At 50.8% G+C, this 16,936-nt stretch overlaps 2 protein-coding genes across 2 annotated transcripts in view; both read left to right on the top strand.

The window, feature by feature from the left end:
• The window catches only part of LOC139337502 (carbohydrate sulfotransferase 8-like), a 39,966-nt gene extending 33,435 nt beyond the window's left edge, over nt 1-6,531 (top strand). The window contains exons 3-4 of the mRNA XM_070972110.1: nt 3,454-3,494; nt 4,079-6,531. Of these exons, the coding sequence (XP_070828211.1) occupies nt 3,454-3,494; nt 4,079-5,140 (1,103 nt within the window). The 3' untranslated portion in view covers nt 5,141-6,531. The remainder of the gene's footprint in view (nt 1-3,453; nt 3,495-4,078) is intronic.
• Nucleotides 6,532-10,587: 4,056 nt separating this feature from the next.
• LOC139337504 (BTB/POZ domain-containing protein kctd15-like) lies at nt 10,588-16,912 on the top strand. The gene is made up of 5 exons (XM_070972112.1): nt 10,588-11,393; nt 13,784-13,959; nt 14,486-14,630; nt 15,794-16,096; nt 16,385-16,912. Exons 1-5 carry the CDS (start codon nt 11,367-11,369, stop codon nt 16,544-16,546), a joined length of 813 nt encoding a protein of 270 aa, XP_070828213.1. The 5' UTR covers nt 10,588-11,366; the 3' UTR covers nt 16,547-16,912.
• The last annotated feature ends 24 nt before the right edge of the window (nt 16,913-16,936 follow it).

The raw sequence follows: 16,936 nt of genomic DNA on the forward strand, positions 1-16,936 counted from the left end.
AATTTGAATACAATAAAAACATTGTGTGTCATCAATCATCAGGGTGTTTCTGCATAATGAGAGTGTGTGTGTGTGTGTGTGTGTGTGTGTGTGTGTGTGTGTGTGTGTGTGTGTGTGTGTGTGTGTGTGTTCCATGCTCCTGGCTCACTGCAGCCTTTGGAGAAAGGTGTGTTGTTGTTCGAGGAGACAGAAGGTGTGAAAAGATGTGGTCAAAAAGCATTCACGCACACACGGATCCACCTGATCAAAGATCTGATGAACAAAAATAATAAGATGATGAATCATCGATGTCACGTTAATGTTAGGTTCTTATTGCATCGTCACTGTCATGTGACCCTGTGGGGCTTCCGTACGGCTCTGAACCCGCAGATGAAACTGATGATCGACGGTCGTCGTTCCTCTGACTGTTTCCTGTTCTGCGTTTAGCTTCGTCGTTTGTTGGTTTGAACTCTGTTTTTAATAAACAAAAACTCTTTTCATGTCAGACACCAACGTTTGACAGACGCCTCTAAGATCAGATGATCATTAAAATTCATTGTTTGAGCAGTTGTATGTCAACTAAAGTTGGTCATAATCCATCATAAGACTGACTCCACTGTGAGGACAGAGAGTCTTCTGCTGTGTTTCATTAGATATTATCAGATCAGATTAATTGATCAGGTATTGATTTCAGCAGATATCCATCAGATGTGAACAGACACAGAATCAGAGCCTCACAGATCTCTGGACGAGCTTGAGGAGCTGTCGTCTTTGTGTTTGCGCGGCACAGGAAGCGGCCACATGGAGGTTTGAGGCTCCGGATTAGCTGCGTGTTTGCTTTGTGTTGTGTGAGTCTGACAGAGAGGTGCAGTCTGGGTAATGAGTAACCAGCAGGACGAGCAGGACGCCGCCAACCCTCAGTGTCAGGAAGCTGCTGAGAGGCCATCTGGTGTGTCCATGTGTGTGTGTGTACATGCAACAAGTTTTTTAACCAACAGACTGAGGACATTTCTGCAGACTGAGGACATTTCTGCAGACTGAGGACATTTCGGCCGGTCCTCACAACATCAGAGGACAGTTTGAAGGGTCAGACTTGGTCTAAAGGTTTAGGTTTGGCATTTAGTTGTGGAGGTTTGAGGACGGGGCCTGGGAATGCACTGTGTCAATGAGGGTCCTCACAAGTATAGGAGTATAAGTGTCTGTGTGTGTGTGCGCGCGCGCGTGTGTGTGTGTTTCCTATTTAAGATTCAGTGATGCTGCCAGAGTTATTTCGAGCATCGTTTGCCTCCTGTTGAGTGCTGTCAACAGTGTGTGCTTTGCTTTGTCTGCCTGTCGAATCTGTTCAGAGACACACACACATCACAGGAAGGAGGGTTCTTTCAAAATAATGGCGGGTTCAGGCTTCAGAGCAGCCCGGCAGACATACGGCGGCGGGCGCAGCGGTTGACGGTTTGATCTCGTGCGGTGAATCATGGCGTTCAGCTGCAGAGTCTGTGGCTGCCTGATCGTGAGAAGCTGCGGTCGTCCAGCCTGGAAGTCACAGACGTGTCGACTAGTTTTTCTGGGTAGTTTTGACAGGATGTCTGATTTTACAGTGTTACGAAGGTGGAAAAAGGCCGTCCTTGAAATTTGTTTTTCGTGGGAGTTAAAAGACGTGACCTGATCAAAGATAAGTCCCAGAATCCTTCCAGCGGTGCTGGAGGTCACGACCATCAGCACTGTAACTCCAGCTTTGTCTGAGTTTAGTAACAGAAGGCTGCAGGTCATCCAGGTCTTCATGTCCTGAAGACACGCTTGACGTTTAGTTAGCTGACTGGTTTCATCTGGCTTCATTGATAAATAGAGCAGAATATCATCTGCATAGCAATGAAAGTGTCTGTTTCCTGATAACGTTTCTTAAAGGAAACATCAAGTGTGAAGAGAATCGATCCGAGCACAGAACCCTGTGGAACTCCGTGACCAATGGAGGACTCAGCTGAGCCAATCAAGTGTTCAGTCTCTGTAACAGGAAGTGATGTCAGCAGGTTGAGCGCAGCCCTGAGCGGGTTCATGTACCTGTAGTCACAAAGTCACAGAAAACTCATCAGCTCTGATTCCCAGTTAATTAGAAACGAGTGGGAGAGGTTGACTGGCTGTGTAATTACATGTCAGAACTTTGGATTCATGCCTGTTAATTTGTGTCCTGACCACCTTCTGAAGTCGTTCAGGTGAATTAAAACTTCGTCTGCAGATGAAACTTTTGTATTTTCTTCTTCTCATTTGTGTCACATGTTCCAGAAAAATCAAAAGCCTTTGATTGATCGACGTCCAAAGTTTGTCCAAACGAGCAGAGACGGAGAAAAAGAAAATCTTTGACGACTTTGGAGGAAATTTCACAGAAAGTTTTGGTATTTTTCTTTAAAACGATGAATCACTTATTAAAACAGTTTGTGATTATTTTTGATCAATTGATTCATTGACGAATTGTTTCACCTTTGATCAATAATGAAATAATTAATAATAATTAAAGCTGATGAGAGTCAGCTGTGAATCCAGTGTGCACAGGTGAGTCTGCACACACACTCACACACACACACACACACACACACACACACACTCAGCTCCATCTCTGATGCACAGCGTCGCTCCTGCAGCCTTCAGGCCGCCGCGTCTCCAGAATATTTCACGTTTCCTGTCAGAGCGTTCGCTCGACTTCACCGAGTCTTTTTTCAGATTTACGGACGAGCAGGAAAGTCCAGCTGAAGACAGACTCAGACTGATTTAGTTGATGAAGGATTAGTTTGAGGACAGCTGGGATATTTCCGGTCTGTTTTTATTCACTTTTGAAAACAGATGAAAATGTTTGAAGCTGAACAAACACACTGATGGACGGACGTTAAAAAGACTGTTATTACTGGAGTGAAGACAAGAAGACGCACCTGAGTGAAACCTGAGGTCAGGAAAGGTGAACGTTACCCAGCGTCTGACCAGCTGGCACGAAGCCGCCAGGCGCCGTGCACTGACTCATTAATGACTGCACCTCAGAGTCGTGAACACGCAGCCATCAGACGTCTCATGTTCTTTAACACGTGAAGACACGCTGGACTTACAGACGCTCCGTCTTCTGCTCGTCCTCCTGGTTCTCACCTGGCCTCTGGCTCTGCCGGTTTCCAGGTCAGTTATCAGGTGATGAAAGCAAACGAGACCCAGTCTCCTCGCCCGGCGTGCAGCCTGAACATGTTTCATGCTGGATCGATTAATAATGTCTGTGGACTTCCTGCTGATGATGGTTCTGTTTGTGTCTTTCGTTTGTGTTCTAGTGAATTTGAAAGAAGCCACTTTTCTAAATACCTGCAGACATTTGATGTGACTGTCGTCTCCTTTCCAGATGTTATCGAACACGTCACGCTGACTCCAGATCAGCCCTGCTCTGTTTTAGCAGCTCTCACAAATGGTCTCATGTGTCGTCTCTCTTGTCTTTGTGTTTCCTTCCAGGCGTGAACGTGCTGGTGGCTCCCAGGTGGCCCGTCGAGAAGGTGAGCCAAGCTGCAGCTCTGCAACATCAGCTGCTCCAACACAGCCTGTGACACGCTGCCGTCCACTGCGGGACACAGAGACACAGTGACACCTGCTGGACAGTCAGAGCACGACCACACGTGCAGCACAACACACAGGAAGACACATGTAGGACGACATGCAGGAGGACACATGTAGGACAACATACAGGAGGACAACATACAGGAGGACACATGTAGGACGACATGCAGGAGTGCATGGTTAAAAATACACAATGCTGAGACACACAGACAGACGAGTTCACGTCCAGGACACTCAGGACGTTTATTGAAGGAGGAAGAAAACATCAATATGACAGACTGTGATTCAAACTTAGTGTGTGTGTTTGTGTGTGTGTGTGCGTGTGTGTGTGTGTGTGTGTGTGTGTGTGTGTGTGTGTGTGTGTGTGTGTGTGTGTGTGTGTTATGTAAAAGACAGTATTATCATACCGTGGACAGAAAGGACAGTTTGAGGACATGATTCATCAGCAGTTTTCCTCTTCGTCTTCACTGAAGGTGTTTTTTACTTTTGATTCGGTCTGATTCTGTTTCTGTCGTCGTCGTAGGATCTGGTGACGGACGGCACGGCGGCTGCAGATCACACCGAAGACGTCGCTGCTGCGGTGAAGTTTAAAGTCTGGTCTCCATCCGTCTCGTCTGACTCGTCCCCGCTGACGCTGGAGGACGCGGTCGGGTCCAAGCAGCCGGTCACCAAACGCCACAGGAAGCTTCTTCTCAAGAGCAGCTTTGCAGCTTCCAGCGCTCCTGCTGGCGGAGAGGAGGAGCAGCAGCAGCAGCTGGCGAGGACGCAGGAGTCACGGCGCCGCCTGCTGGCCGACGTCTGCGCCAAGTACCAGCCGAGCGTCACCGAGCAGCGCGTCTCTCAGCGGCAGGTGTCCCGGGTTTACGTGGAGGACCGGTCCAGGCTGCTGTACTGTGAAGTGCCCAAAGCCGGCTGCTCCAACTGGAAGCGGGTGCTGATGGTGTTGGGCGGCAGCGCCACGTCCACGCGAGACATTCCTCACGATGCCGCGCATTACGCCAACCACCTGCGGCGGCTGGAGAGCTACGACCGCGCCGGCATCGCAGAGAGACTCCGCTCCTACACCAAAGTGCTGTTCGTCAGGGAGCCCTTTGAGCGCCTGGTGTCTGCGTTCCGGGACAAGTTTGAGAGTCCGAACTCGTACTACCACCCCGTGTTCGGCCGGCCGATCATCTCCAGGTACCGCGCCAACGCCACGCGCTCCGCCCTGCGCACCGGCGCAGGCGTCACCTTCAGGGAGTTCGTCCAGTACCTGCTGGACGTGCGGCGGCCGGTGGGGATGGACATCCATTGGGAGCCCGTCAGCCAGCTGTGCAACCCCTGCCTCCTCAGGTACAACTTCATCGGGAAGTTTGAAAGCCTGGAGGAAGAAGCCAACTTCCTGCTGCAGAGCGTGGGAGCGCCGAAGAACCTGACCTTCCCCGACTTCAAGGACAGGAACCCGCTGGCAGAGAGGACTTCCTCCAGGATCACTCAGAGATACTTCGCCCAGCTGAACTCCACAGAGAGGCAGAGGGCCTTCGACTTCTACTACATGGATTATCTGATGTTCAGCTACCCCAAACCCTTCAAAGACCTGCACTGAGGGGGGGTGTCCGAAGGGGGGCGGCTTCAAACCGCCTTCATGTGTCCATGTTCCTGTTTTTCTTTCAGGTGCTCAAACACTCAGAATGAGGCTGCAGCCCATAATCCACTGCAGCTGCTGAAACACCTGAACCTGTTTTAACACAGGCTGCTGACTCGTTTACCCACAATGCAGCTGCTGTGACAGGAACATGGTGGCTGTCGTTCAACGTTTGTTTGTTTTTTAAGCTGTTTTCAGTTTGCAGTTATCGACTCGTCAGAGATCAGGTGACATTAACACCTGAACACCACTCTGAGTTTCTACCTGACATCACGTGACCGAGTCTCACCTGTGTGAGAACAAGTCAGGATACGAGTGATTGGTTGAGTCCTCGTCCTGACGAACGATCAGTGTTTGAACGTTTGCTCGCTGAAGCTTCAGCTGGGACAGAAACGTCATCCCCTGTCCAAACTGGTGGACAGGTTGTCGTTCCGCAGGTGTCAGAAGGACCATCGGGAACGCTGCTGAAGGCGTGGCCTGGTCAGAGCGAGAAGGAGGTGACCTGATTGGTCGACTGAAACCAATCAAACTTTATCTCTCTGCCTTTTGTTTCACTGCAGTTTAACGACTTCTGTGAAGTTTGTCTGAAACTGCGTCTGCATTCAAACACACAGGTGAGCAGACAGACAGGTGAGCAGACAGACAGACAGACAGACAGACAGACAGACAGACAGGTGAGAGGACAGACAGGTAAGTGGACAGACAGACAGACAGACAGACAGACAGACAGACAGACAGGTGAGAGGACAGACAGGTGAGTGGACAGACAGACAGACAGACAGACAGACAGACAGACAGACAGACAGGTGAGTGGACAGACAGACAGACAGACAGACAGACAGACAGACAGACAGACAGACAGGTGAGAGGACAGACAGGTGAGTGGACAGACAGACAGACAGGTGAGCAGACAGACAGGTGAGCGGACAGACAGGTGAGAGGACAGACAGGTGAGCGGACAGACAGGTGAGTGGACAGACAGACAGACAGGTGAGAGGACAGACAGGTGAGCGGACAGACAGGTGAGTGGACAGACAGGTGAGAGGACAGACAGGTGAGCGGACAGACAGACAGGTGAGGATCACAGGTGAAAGCTGAACGTGGACGCAGGTGTTTGGTGTGTTGAATCCTTTTCTCTCCATAATCGCTCAGATAACGAGTTTGAACAAAGTGTGACGACGTCAGCGTCCTTCAGACTGACAGAGGACTCAGAGACAGACGTCTGTCCTCCTTCGACCTCGAAGCCTTAACACTGCCGTCTCACCTGAAGCTTCGCGGCTGCTGGTTGTTAAAAACGTTGCTGTGACGATTAATAAACATGTGACACTCTTGTTCATGACGCTGTCGTCTGTTTGGCAACACTTCAGATCTGAACTGAAAAAATCCTCAATACAAACAACACAGCTGGTTTTTGGCAGCTGAGCTAATCAATGGACCAATTTAAGAATCAATAATCAATTAAAACTTTGTTTAATCGATGCTTTTCAGAGCTAACATAAGGAATCGTTGATGGTCAGTCAGTCATTTTATTTCCTTATTCCTCTATTCTGCTCACAGAGCTTCAGCTGGAGCTCCGATCACGCTCAGTGTCCAGTTTATTAGGTACAGCCAGCTCCCAGTCCCAGTCTGATCCACCAGTGCTGTAAGAAACCAGTTTGTGTTCACACGATGTGGTCTGAGCTGCTGGTGACCTCTGTTACTTTACACTGACTCATGTTTCACAAACAGGACGTGGAGCATCTGTAGGGACTATTTTCAGCGGCGGATGAATGTGATGACTTTTAATGGAGGAGGAAGATCAATCAGCTGTGATGCACACACACTGAGCTGTTAGCAGTTAGCAGTTAGCCCTCACTGTTTGAACATGAATTAAACATGTTCACATTAAACATCACTCTTCACTTCCATCTAGTGGCAGCAGCAGGACACTACAGGTGAGGTGTCAGGAAGCTGAGGTTCTCAGGTGAGAACACCTGAGCTGGTCGTGTTCGCTGACGTGGGAACAAAGAGCGTGAGTGTGTTTTTAAATGTGTTCAGACCGAAGCGAGATGTTTGTTGAACGTAGTCTCAGTTTCCAGCGTGTGGACAGACAGAGGGTGTCTCCTGCTCATCACACTGGACAGGTAGGAACAGGTGCTGGTGTCTCGTGCTGGTGACCGCTGTACGTTCAGCTGGATGTAAACTGACTCAGGGTCAGTTTGGTTCTCTGTGACGTCACATGAGAAGTGTAAGAAAGCTGAATTATAATCAAATCTGAAGCACAGGTAAGTGTCTAATGTCCATTATTGGACATGGTGTCCTTCCAGTCGGTTTAATCCACACAGAGACATTAATGTGGACAAACAACGGCGGGTTTCTTCTTTCCGTCTCATTGTTTTGTCTTTGGTTCATTTGGTTTTTGTATTTTTAGACAGACACAGGACATTTAAGAACAAAGAGACCTTGGTGTCTCCGTCCTCTCAGTGTGGTGTCTGTCACCTCTTCATGGACACTCAGGGCGTCTCGCTCTCTGTGCCCTGGGGGGAGGCAGCCTCCTCCACCCCCTCCATCTCCGTCTCTTTGTCTTGTGAAGTCTTAGACAGCCCTGAGGGTCTCTATCGGAGCAGCACCACCCTGTCCGGCCCTCCTCCGTCTCTCGTGGACGTCCTCTGAAGCGGAGCAGCTTCGTCTCTGCGTCCTGAACTCCAGCAGCATCCGCTCACAGCTGAGACGTTGTCCAGAGCTGCTTCAGTCACAGACGTCCCTCTGCTGTGTGGTGAAGGACAGCGTCTGCAGATCTCTGTCTTCTGTCAGCTATAGCAGAGACACGTTGGACGGCCTGTCTGTGCCCTGCAGAGGTCTGTGGGTAACCGGGGACGAGGACTTCACAGACAGACAGCGGTCCACCTGTCTGTGGGTCAGTGAACACATCGATGGAGAAACTACGCAAGAAACCAAGAAGAAGAAGAAGAAGACGTCTTCCTCATTGACTCAGCTGTCCTCAGATATGTCTTCAGTGATTGTTGACACATGACCTCGAGTGTCCGACCAATCACAGACAGTGTTGAACCTCTGAGGTGAAGCTGAACTTAAACTGTCACTAAAGCTTAAACCTGGAGACTCAATCTGAACTCTGAAGCACCAGAGACTCCACAAAGGTCCCACACTTCACCTGGACACCTGGACACCTGGACACCTGGACACCTGGACACCTGGACACCAGTGCAGGCGTTTGTCTTGAACGTTTGTGTCCAGGACAGACATTCATTGGTGGACTAAACTGCACTGAACCTCCCTCAGGTGTTCACGCCGTCTCCGGACTCAAAGACTGAGAGGACACACCGTGACGCTTCCTGCTGTCGAGGCGTTCTGCCTGATTTCACGTCTGTCAAACGTGAATTTTCCAAACATGTTTGCTCTCTGCTGACCTCTGCACTGTCTGACAGGCCGCATCACGGCCAATCAGAGTCCATCGCGGCCAATCACAGCCAATCAGAGCCCATCACAGACACAGCTGCTGCCTCTGGCCTCCAAACGTCAGACATGGAGGTGTCAGACTGACGGATGTCTGAGATCCAGACCCCCCCCCCCCTCCTCCCCTCCTCTCCTCCTCCTCCCCTCCTCCCCCTCCTCCTCTCCTCCTCCTCCCCCCCCCCTCCCCTCCTCCTCCCCTCCTCCCCCTCCTCCTCTCCTCCTCCTCCTCCTCCTCCCCTCCTCCTCTCCTCCTCCTCTCCTCCTCTCCTCCTCCTCCCCTCCTCCTCTCCTCCTCCTCTCCTCCTCTCCTCCTCCTCCCCTCCTCCTCCTCCTCCCCTCCTCCTCTCCTCCTCCCCCCCTCCTCCCCCCCTCCTCCTCCTCCTCCTCCCCTCCTCCTCCCCCCTCCTCCCCCCTTCACGTTCACCTCCCCCCTGCATGAAGAAGCCTCGTAGCTTCGGGAGGAGCTGCTGCTGCTCCTCGGGCAGGTTTAGGAGATATTTAAATCTTTAAATTGTAACACGGCTCCTTCGCTCTTCGTCTAATTGAAGTAACTGCAGGCTTTCTTTAATGAGGAAGACCAGAGTCAAGACGTTCTGCTGCTTTACTCAGTGAAGGAGGCGCATGAGCTGCCTGAGGCGCCAGCTGACGGAGGACGCTAACAGTGTGTGTGCGTATCATACTGTGTGTGTATTGTGCAAGTGTGTTCCTTTGTGCGTGTGTGTATGTATATCTGTGCAATTCACTGTGTGTGTGTGTGTGTGTGTGTGTGTGTGTGTGTGTGTGTGTGTGTGTGTCCTTCAGACAGATGAAGACATGGAACTGGTTCAGTGTGTCTTCTTAAAGGAAGTCTCTGTGTCACTGACCTCAATTACACACACATTAGTTTCCCATCAGCCCCTGTTTTATCGCAGGCCGTCAGAGGGAAACCCCTCGCATGGTGCAGCGGGGGGTTCACACGCAGAGACAGAGGACATCACAGGAGACACGTGATGGTTGTGACACATAAAAGCTGTGATTGTGATGAAGAGCATCTTGAAATTTTATTCTGTTTCTACTGAATTCAGAATTTATCGAAATTCAGCAAACGGTGGACAGACACAGACTGTCTCAGAGACGAGCTGGTGGACATTTAGCAGCTAAAGAGCAGATCTGTCCCTCAGGAGGAGACAGAGAGAAAATGCTGCTCTGACCTTCATCAGAGGCATCGTGTTTCTGCACAGCTGAAAGAAAAGTTCTGCTTTGTTGAAAATCGTTTGTGGACCCTCAGATTTCTGCTGAGGGCCCCTGAGGGGCCCAGACTCAGAGGTTGGAACCCGCTGTTTCCGCTCTGCTCTGCAGGGGGCGACAGCCTGCAGAGGACGATGAGTTCAGCTCCACGGTGACATGATCCTCACAGAGTCTGAAAGGTCAAACATGAAGTCTGCTAATCTGCAGAACAGGACGCTTCCTGAGAACCTGTCTCATGTCCTCAGCCTGTCTCATGTCCTCAGCCTGTCTCATGTCCTCAGCCTGTTTGTGTGTGTCCTGAGGAGTGGACATCGTTTTATTATTATATTCTGTCATAAAAGGCCTGAAACAGCCAATCCTGAGAAGAAAGTTCACGTTCACAGGTCACGTGACACTGATCAGTTTGTGATGTCCACACAGGACAGGACACATGTGTCAAACGCCTGAGTCACATGTTAAGATGAAGACTGATCGATTGATTCAGCTCCACAGTGATGCTGACAGAGACAGACAGACAGACAGACAGACAGACAGACTGATGATCCACATGATCCTGATTGTTTTTTATTGCAGTTGCAAAGTGGTGGAGGACAAAGAGCAGCGGACAGGTGGAGGCGGACAGGTGAGTTCGACGAACCCTCTGAGCTCAGCTTCACTTGAAGGCGCTTTTAGTTGTGAGGTCAGTGTCTGAGCTGCATCCTGAAAGCAGCCGCGAGGCCGCCGCACGCGGCCCGGTGTGTCTACGTGAAGCGGCGCGCGCCGGAGCACAAAATGGTTCCTGACGGCGCTGCGGATGAACCGACTAACTCCGCCGGTTTTCAGGATTTCTGGAGCAACAGCGGCGCCAAAATCTCCCGGATTCAGCCGAGAGATAAGGAGAATAACCCGGATCTGTGCGCGCACGCTCCCGGCGCACATCTCCATCTACCAGTGCGCAATAATTGAAATGGCGCGTTTGGCCGCGGGCGGCTGGAGGGGCATAATGCATGACGATAGACGTCATTTGGCTCCAGAGCCGGAGGGATGTTTGATGTTGCTAAAATATATGAGATGTCGGGCAGAAGGACGTGATGCGGGGGGCAGACAGGAGGGACGCGTGATCGCTCTCACCGAGGCTGATGTTTGTCCGCGGACACAACGGCGTCCTGCTTCGAGTCTCGCGTTTGACGGATGTTGAATTATTGTGAGGGAACAGACAACATCTGTCTGGCAGCGCGTGTCTCTCCGCGGCTCACAGAAACGAGTCAGTGCGAAAGAAAAGAGAAAGAGAAAGAAAAGCCGCCTGCGTTATTGTAACCTAATCCTGGCCCCCGGGGGTCTGAAGGGCCCCGGGCAAGACTTGTCTTTCAGCCCTCCTCTTTATTCTTTCGGAGGAGACACAGTCGGGCTTATTTGGCTCCTTCTGCTTCAGCGGAGGACAGCGAGGCAACCTGGCGGGCGTCCAGTGAAGACCAGCCGGTACCGCAGCTTTCAGAACCCGGGAAGGAGCAGACAGACGCCGGTCTCCATGTCTTCTGTGTCGGTGTCCTCTCAGGTAAGGACGCGCTGCCGCGCGCGGAGCTGCTGCTGTAGACGCGTTGTAAAACTCCGTCATTCAGGTTACGTTAAGGTTTCGACGAGCCGCGCGGCTCCTAAACGGATCCCAAATTCCATTGAAAAGATGGCTTTTTTAAGTCTTCGTCGTTATCGGAACAGATTTATGTTCAGTATTCCACAAAGCTCGACATGTTCTGTGATTGTATGACACGGTGTTGAGTTCGGCTCATATGACGTGTTCCAAAGCTCGGGATTTTTCAACAAACTCGAACTTTACTTTCAGCTCGCCTGTTTTTCCAGCCATCTTTTCGCATTGAATCGCCGTGTTGGGCGATGCAGACCCACGTGACTCTGTGGTGAACGTAAAGGTGATTAAAATGAATTTTTTAAATATGGATGATTTATGTCCCGAATTTACCGACAGGCCATACACTGTGGAGAAAACCTCTGAAATCAGGACCAGGCGAGTCTCAACCTCTACCGACCAGCAAAGACGCCTTAAATGTTTAGATTTTCTAATGGAGTCTGGCGCGGGGTGCGACCGACCCCCTCCACATAAACTGACGGGGTTTGTCTCTGCAGGTCTCAGTAAAGATTCAGTTCTGCATCAGTGAAGCGCGTCAAAGCTCCACTTTCAGACACATCGGGTGGAAACAACAGTAAAACTAAAATTTATGAGCTGTTCACGTGACGTCATTGTTTATAGGTCAGTTTGATTTGGAAAATGTGCTTTTTGTGATTCTTTTCCTGAAACTTTAAACACGTGAGTCTGTGTTTGAAGACCTGCCGGTCTCTGAGTGACGGCGGCGTCCAGCCGTCTGTCTGCAGGCGGACTCTGGTGGACTCAGGTGGACTCAGGTTCACTCAGTCTGCACTCACTGGTGTGACTGGAAAGTGTGGTTTGTCTGTGGGGCCTGCAGACAGTCGCGCGGGCTGTCGTTTCTGTGATTTGAACAGTGATTGGCGGAGGAGCCGTTGAGCTGCAGCAGCAGCAGCAGCAGAGATGAGGAAGAGGAGGGAAGAGGAGCAGTGTTTGTCAGTTTGGCCCGGAGCGCGTGCATGCCGCGGGCAGAGGCTCTGAAAGCTGCGGCCGCCTCCTGTTCACCTTTCATGCTTCAAAGCTCCTCTTTAGGGGGGTGTCAATTAATCCAGAGCGAGGCTGCCCCCCCCCCCCCCCCCCAGGCCATCAGCATCCTCTGCTTCATCAGGGACGCCACGAAAATTCCATCCATACGAGTAAACCATGTAAAAGTACTGCATTACAAATACAAGTCCTGCAGTACTACTTCACCCACTAAAATAATCAGAGGTAAAAGTACACGTGTTCTCAGCTTCATGTAGTAAAAGTATCATTTAGTTTAACAATTGCTGTTATTCCATGTTTGAATACTTAGTTCTGTTTTTTAAGAACATCCTTTTCTCTTAGTTTATTCTTTATTCTTCTTCATTGTTTATATTTTGTGTTTGACCTGCAGCAGCAGAAGAAGAAGAATTTCCCAAATTGGGATCAATAAAGTAAAAGTCTGAGCCAGTACTAAAAGTACACAAGTATTATCAGCCTCATGTAGTTAAAAGTATCAGTGGCAAAAGTACAGTAGTATTATCAGCATCATGCAGTAAAAGTACAGTAGTATCAGCTTCATGCAGTAGAAGTACTGTGTGTGCAGTAAAACGTCTCCTGTGTCTGATCTGTCAGTTAGTTCAGACTGAAGCTTCAGTGTCAGAGCAGCGTGTTACTGATGGAGCTGCTGCAGGCGGAGCTGCTGCAGGCGGAGCTCCTGTAGGTGGAGCTGCTGCAGGCGGAGCTCCTGCAGGTGGAAATACTGTCAGCTGGTTTGAACCTCTCCGGTGTTGGAGGAAGTCTCTGGTGAGAGTCCAGCAGGTCGATTCGAGTCTCCGCTGCGACTCGTCTTCGTGTCTCAGGTCAAACGCTTCACGCGTCCAGTGGGACAGACTGTGCTCGTCTCCTCCATGATGAAATAAAGTTAATTAAAAAAACAGAGAAGTCTCTTTGTTTCCACCTCCGTCCACTGCGACGGCCGTCTGCCTCCGTCAGTGAAGGCTGGTGGTGAAGCTGAGCTCAGCCTGCAGACGGTTCAGACCACCGGCAGAGCAGCAGGGCCTCATGGGATATGAAGTTCAAACGAACGGTATGTGAGCCCAGAGGGGCGGAGCTGCGTGACTCAGGCCTGGTATCGCTCTGGCTCTTCTTCTTTGAGCTGGACTCTCTGCAGGTCAGAGCTTATTGACGGAGGGTCGTCGGTTCAGTCCTCCAGAGGCAGGCCGGTTCACCGACGTGCCTCCGCTGGACTCTAACCCCCCCTCAGGTCAGAATGAGCCACACTGGTTCAGCTCAGGTGTGTCCTGACCCGTTGTTACCTGTGACAGGAGGGGCGGAGCATGTCCAGGATGTCTCTGAGCCGCTCACCCGTGTCCCCGATGACCGCCCAGGGCATCCCGTCGCCCGCCCAGCTCACCAAGGCCAACGCCCCCGTCCACATCGACGTCGGGGGGCACATGTACACCAGCAGCCTGGCAACGCTCACCAAGTACCCCGAGTCCAGGTAAGAGCAGGTGCTGAGCTGACGTCAGGGAGGCCGCAGCGCTCGCACGATCGAAGACGTCATAAAAAACATCTCGTAATAATCAGAAGGTGTAGAAGTACTCAGACTGTGATCAGCATCAAAATACCAAAAGTAAAAGTACACGTTGTGCCCAATGAGCAGCTTGTGTGTCGATCATGTTTCTGTTATTGATCTGAATCTGTAAAATATCTGAAGGCGGCAGATGTGCAGAATCAATAGATCAATAAATCTGCTGATTATTCAGAGGAAACAGCGTTTGTCAGGGACTATTGTGAGTGTTTGTGGCAGAGTCTGATGTCATTCCAGCTGTTCAGAGTCCAGAGGACGCACATCTGTCTCTTATCTGTGACAGGAGACACACGTCCACTGCACATCGCACAGTTACTATAGAAACGAATGGAAGCAGGAAATGTCCCCTGCAGTCGGTGATGTGTCTCAGAGGAAGAGGACGCAGAAGGTTTGACTGTGCTGTCTGTCCCTGTCCGTCCCTCCTCTGTCTCTGCAGGATCGGCCGTCTGTTTAACGGCACGGAGCCCATCGTGTTGGACAGTCTGAAGCAGCACTACTTCATCGACAGAGACGGAGACATCTTCCGCTACATCCTGAGCTTCCTGCGGACATGCAAGCTGCTCCTGCCCGAAGACTTCAAGGTGAGTCTGACGTCTCAGCTGTGACGACGCGACACACGCAGCTCGTCACGCACACACAGGAGCCACGATGCCCCAACTGAACCGACCTTTGACCCCCAACACGCTGACCCGGTGCTGGCGCTTCATTAGCATCTTCGCTAGTTTTCAAGTCGACGTTATTCTGACGTTATTTCCTGTGTGAGATCCTGCTGAGGTCCAAAAGAGACGAGAACACGACGATAAGAATGAAAACACCGACATCAGGATCTAAAAACACGATGAAAACATGAATCAAACACAGCAGACGTCACTCAGTGGAAAGAGAAAGATCAGTGACAGATGATTGGTCCATGATGATTTCTGCCCCGCAGCTCAGAGGCAAGAGAAAGAAGAGAAAGGAAAGAAGAGAAAGAAAGGAAGGAAGAGGAGGAAAGAAGAGAGAAAGAAGAGAAAGGAAAGAAGAGAAAGAAAGGAAGAGAGGAAAGAAAGAAGAGAAAAGAAGAGAGAAAGAAGAGAACGAAAGGAAGGAAGAGAGGAAAGAAAGAAAAGAGAAAAGAAGAGAAAGAAAGGAAAGGAAAGAAAGAAGAGAAAGAAAGGAAAGAAGAGAGGAAAGAAAGAAAAGAGGAAAGATCAGTCCACAACACGTCGTCTCTTTGTTAGTTTGAACAAACGACGACTTTGAACTCTGCAGGTTTTTGTGTGTGTGTGTGTGTGTGTGTGTGTGTGTGTGTGTGTGTGGTTAGCGATGCTGCCTGTTATTCTGCTCAGGATGCTACAAAGCCCCGCAGACACAACCCCTCTTTATAAAACACATCTATCCCTCGCTTCCAGCCTGAGAGGAGGAGGAGGGTGGGGGAGGGTGGGGGAGGGGAGGGGAGGGGAGGGGAGGGGAGGCTTTGATTCAGCGTGAGGCCTCGGGCCAGCAGCAGCTCTCTGTCAGCAGCAGTGTGGAGTAAGAACACAACCCTCCTCCTCCTCCTCCTCGGTGTTTGACTGGTGGAGGAAGAAGCTCTGACATCACTTCCTCCAGTAAAAGAAGCAAAAAGAGCAAAGTAGTGAGAGGTCCAGGTGGAGGTGAAGGAGGAAAGGAGGCGAGGAGGAAAGGAAACATAAAAGGAAAGGAGGAGGAAGAAAGAAACGGGACAAAGTTTGAACAAAACGCTGTAAATCTTTTGTCTCCTCAGGACTTCCCCCAGCTGTACGAGGAGGCGCGGTACTACCAGCTGACCCCGATGGTGCGGGAGCTGGAGCGCTGGCAGGCGGAGCGGGAGGCGCAGCGGGCGCCGCCCTGCGAGTGTCTGGTGGTTCGAGTCACGCCCGACCTGGGCGAGAGGATCGCGCTGAGCGGAGAGAAGGTGCTGATCGAGGAGATCTTCCCCGAGACCGGAGACGTCATGTGTAACTCGGTCAACGCCGGCTGGAACCAGGACCCCACCCACGTCATCCGCTTCCCCCTCAATGGCTACTGCAGGCTCAACTCTGTGCAGGTGAGGCCACACCTGAGCTTGAATGTCATGTTTGGTTTGATCTCGAGCTGAAAAGCAGAATGTTGATCGATCATTGATTGATTGTCAGCTGATGATGGTTAATGTGATCGATCAGTGATCAGCTGATCCGAGGTCACAGTTTGTGTGTCAGATGTAAGAATCACTCATGTCAAACTAAAACCTGAGAGAGCTCAGTGTGAGAAACAGGAAGTAGAGAAGGACCTGACGTCACACCTGAGTCGTGCTGTAGGTAACCTGAACCAGCTGTGTCCGTCTGTCCGTCCGCAGGTCCTGGAGCGTCTGTTTCAGAAGGGCTTCGGCGTCAAGGCGTCCTGCGGCGGCGGCGTCGACTCGTCCCAGTTCAGCGAGTACATCCTGTGTCGCGACCTACGGCACAGCCAGTCCGTCGGCAGCACCCCGATCCGGATCAAGCAGGAACCTCTGGACTGAACGCCGCCCACAGACTTTACTGACAGTCCACGGCTCACGTCTGGATCCTGCTGAGACCTGGGCGCTCTGCAGGATGCGACCTTTGACCTCTGCAGAGCTAACGATGCTCCAGAGCGTCAGTTTGGATCGAGTGGAAGCAAACGGCCGTAAAGCAGCGTGTAAATAGTGTTTGAAATCAGAATCTTTGATACGAACAGCTCGCTCTGTCCACACCGTCCTCTGGAAGATGGTTTTTCTAGGCGTACGGAAGCCTCGGGGTGCATAATTTAAATCTTTTTTATAAAATTTCCACTTTGAAAATGTATATTTAATGTATTTGTTAGCTTACTTTGTGTCACTTTTTCATTGTACAGATAAAATATTGACAAAAAGAAAAAGTCTCCGCCGTCT

This window comes from Chaetodon trifascialis, chromosome 10, assembly GCF_039877785.1.
Source record: "Chaetodon trifascialis isolate fChaTrf1 chromosome 10, fChaTrf1.hap1, whole genome shotgun sequence".
NCBI classification, from domain to species: Eukaryota; Metazoa; Chordata; class Actinopteri; order Chaetodontiformes; family Chaetodontidae; genus Chaetodon; species Chaetodon trifascialis.

Bases quoted from the DNA above. Each gene is read 5' to 3' on its own strand.
- LOC139337504 (XM_070972112.1), top strand. From the start codon at position 11,367: ATGTCTTCTGTGTCGGTGTCCTCTCAG. The intron at 14,631-15,793 runs GTGAGTCTGACG...TTGTCTCCTCAG, and splicing joins TCCTGCCCGAAGACTTCAAG to GACTTCCCCCAGCTGTACGA. The intron at 16,097-16,384 runs GTGAGGCCACAC...GTCCGTCCGCAG, and splicing joins GCAGGCTCAACTCTGTGCAG to GTCCTGGAGCGTCTGTTTCA.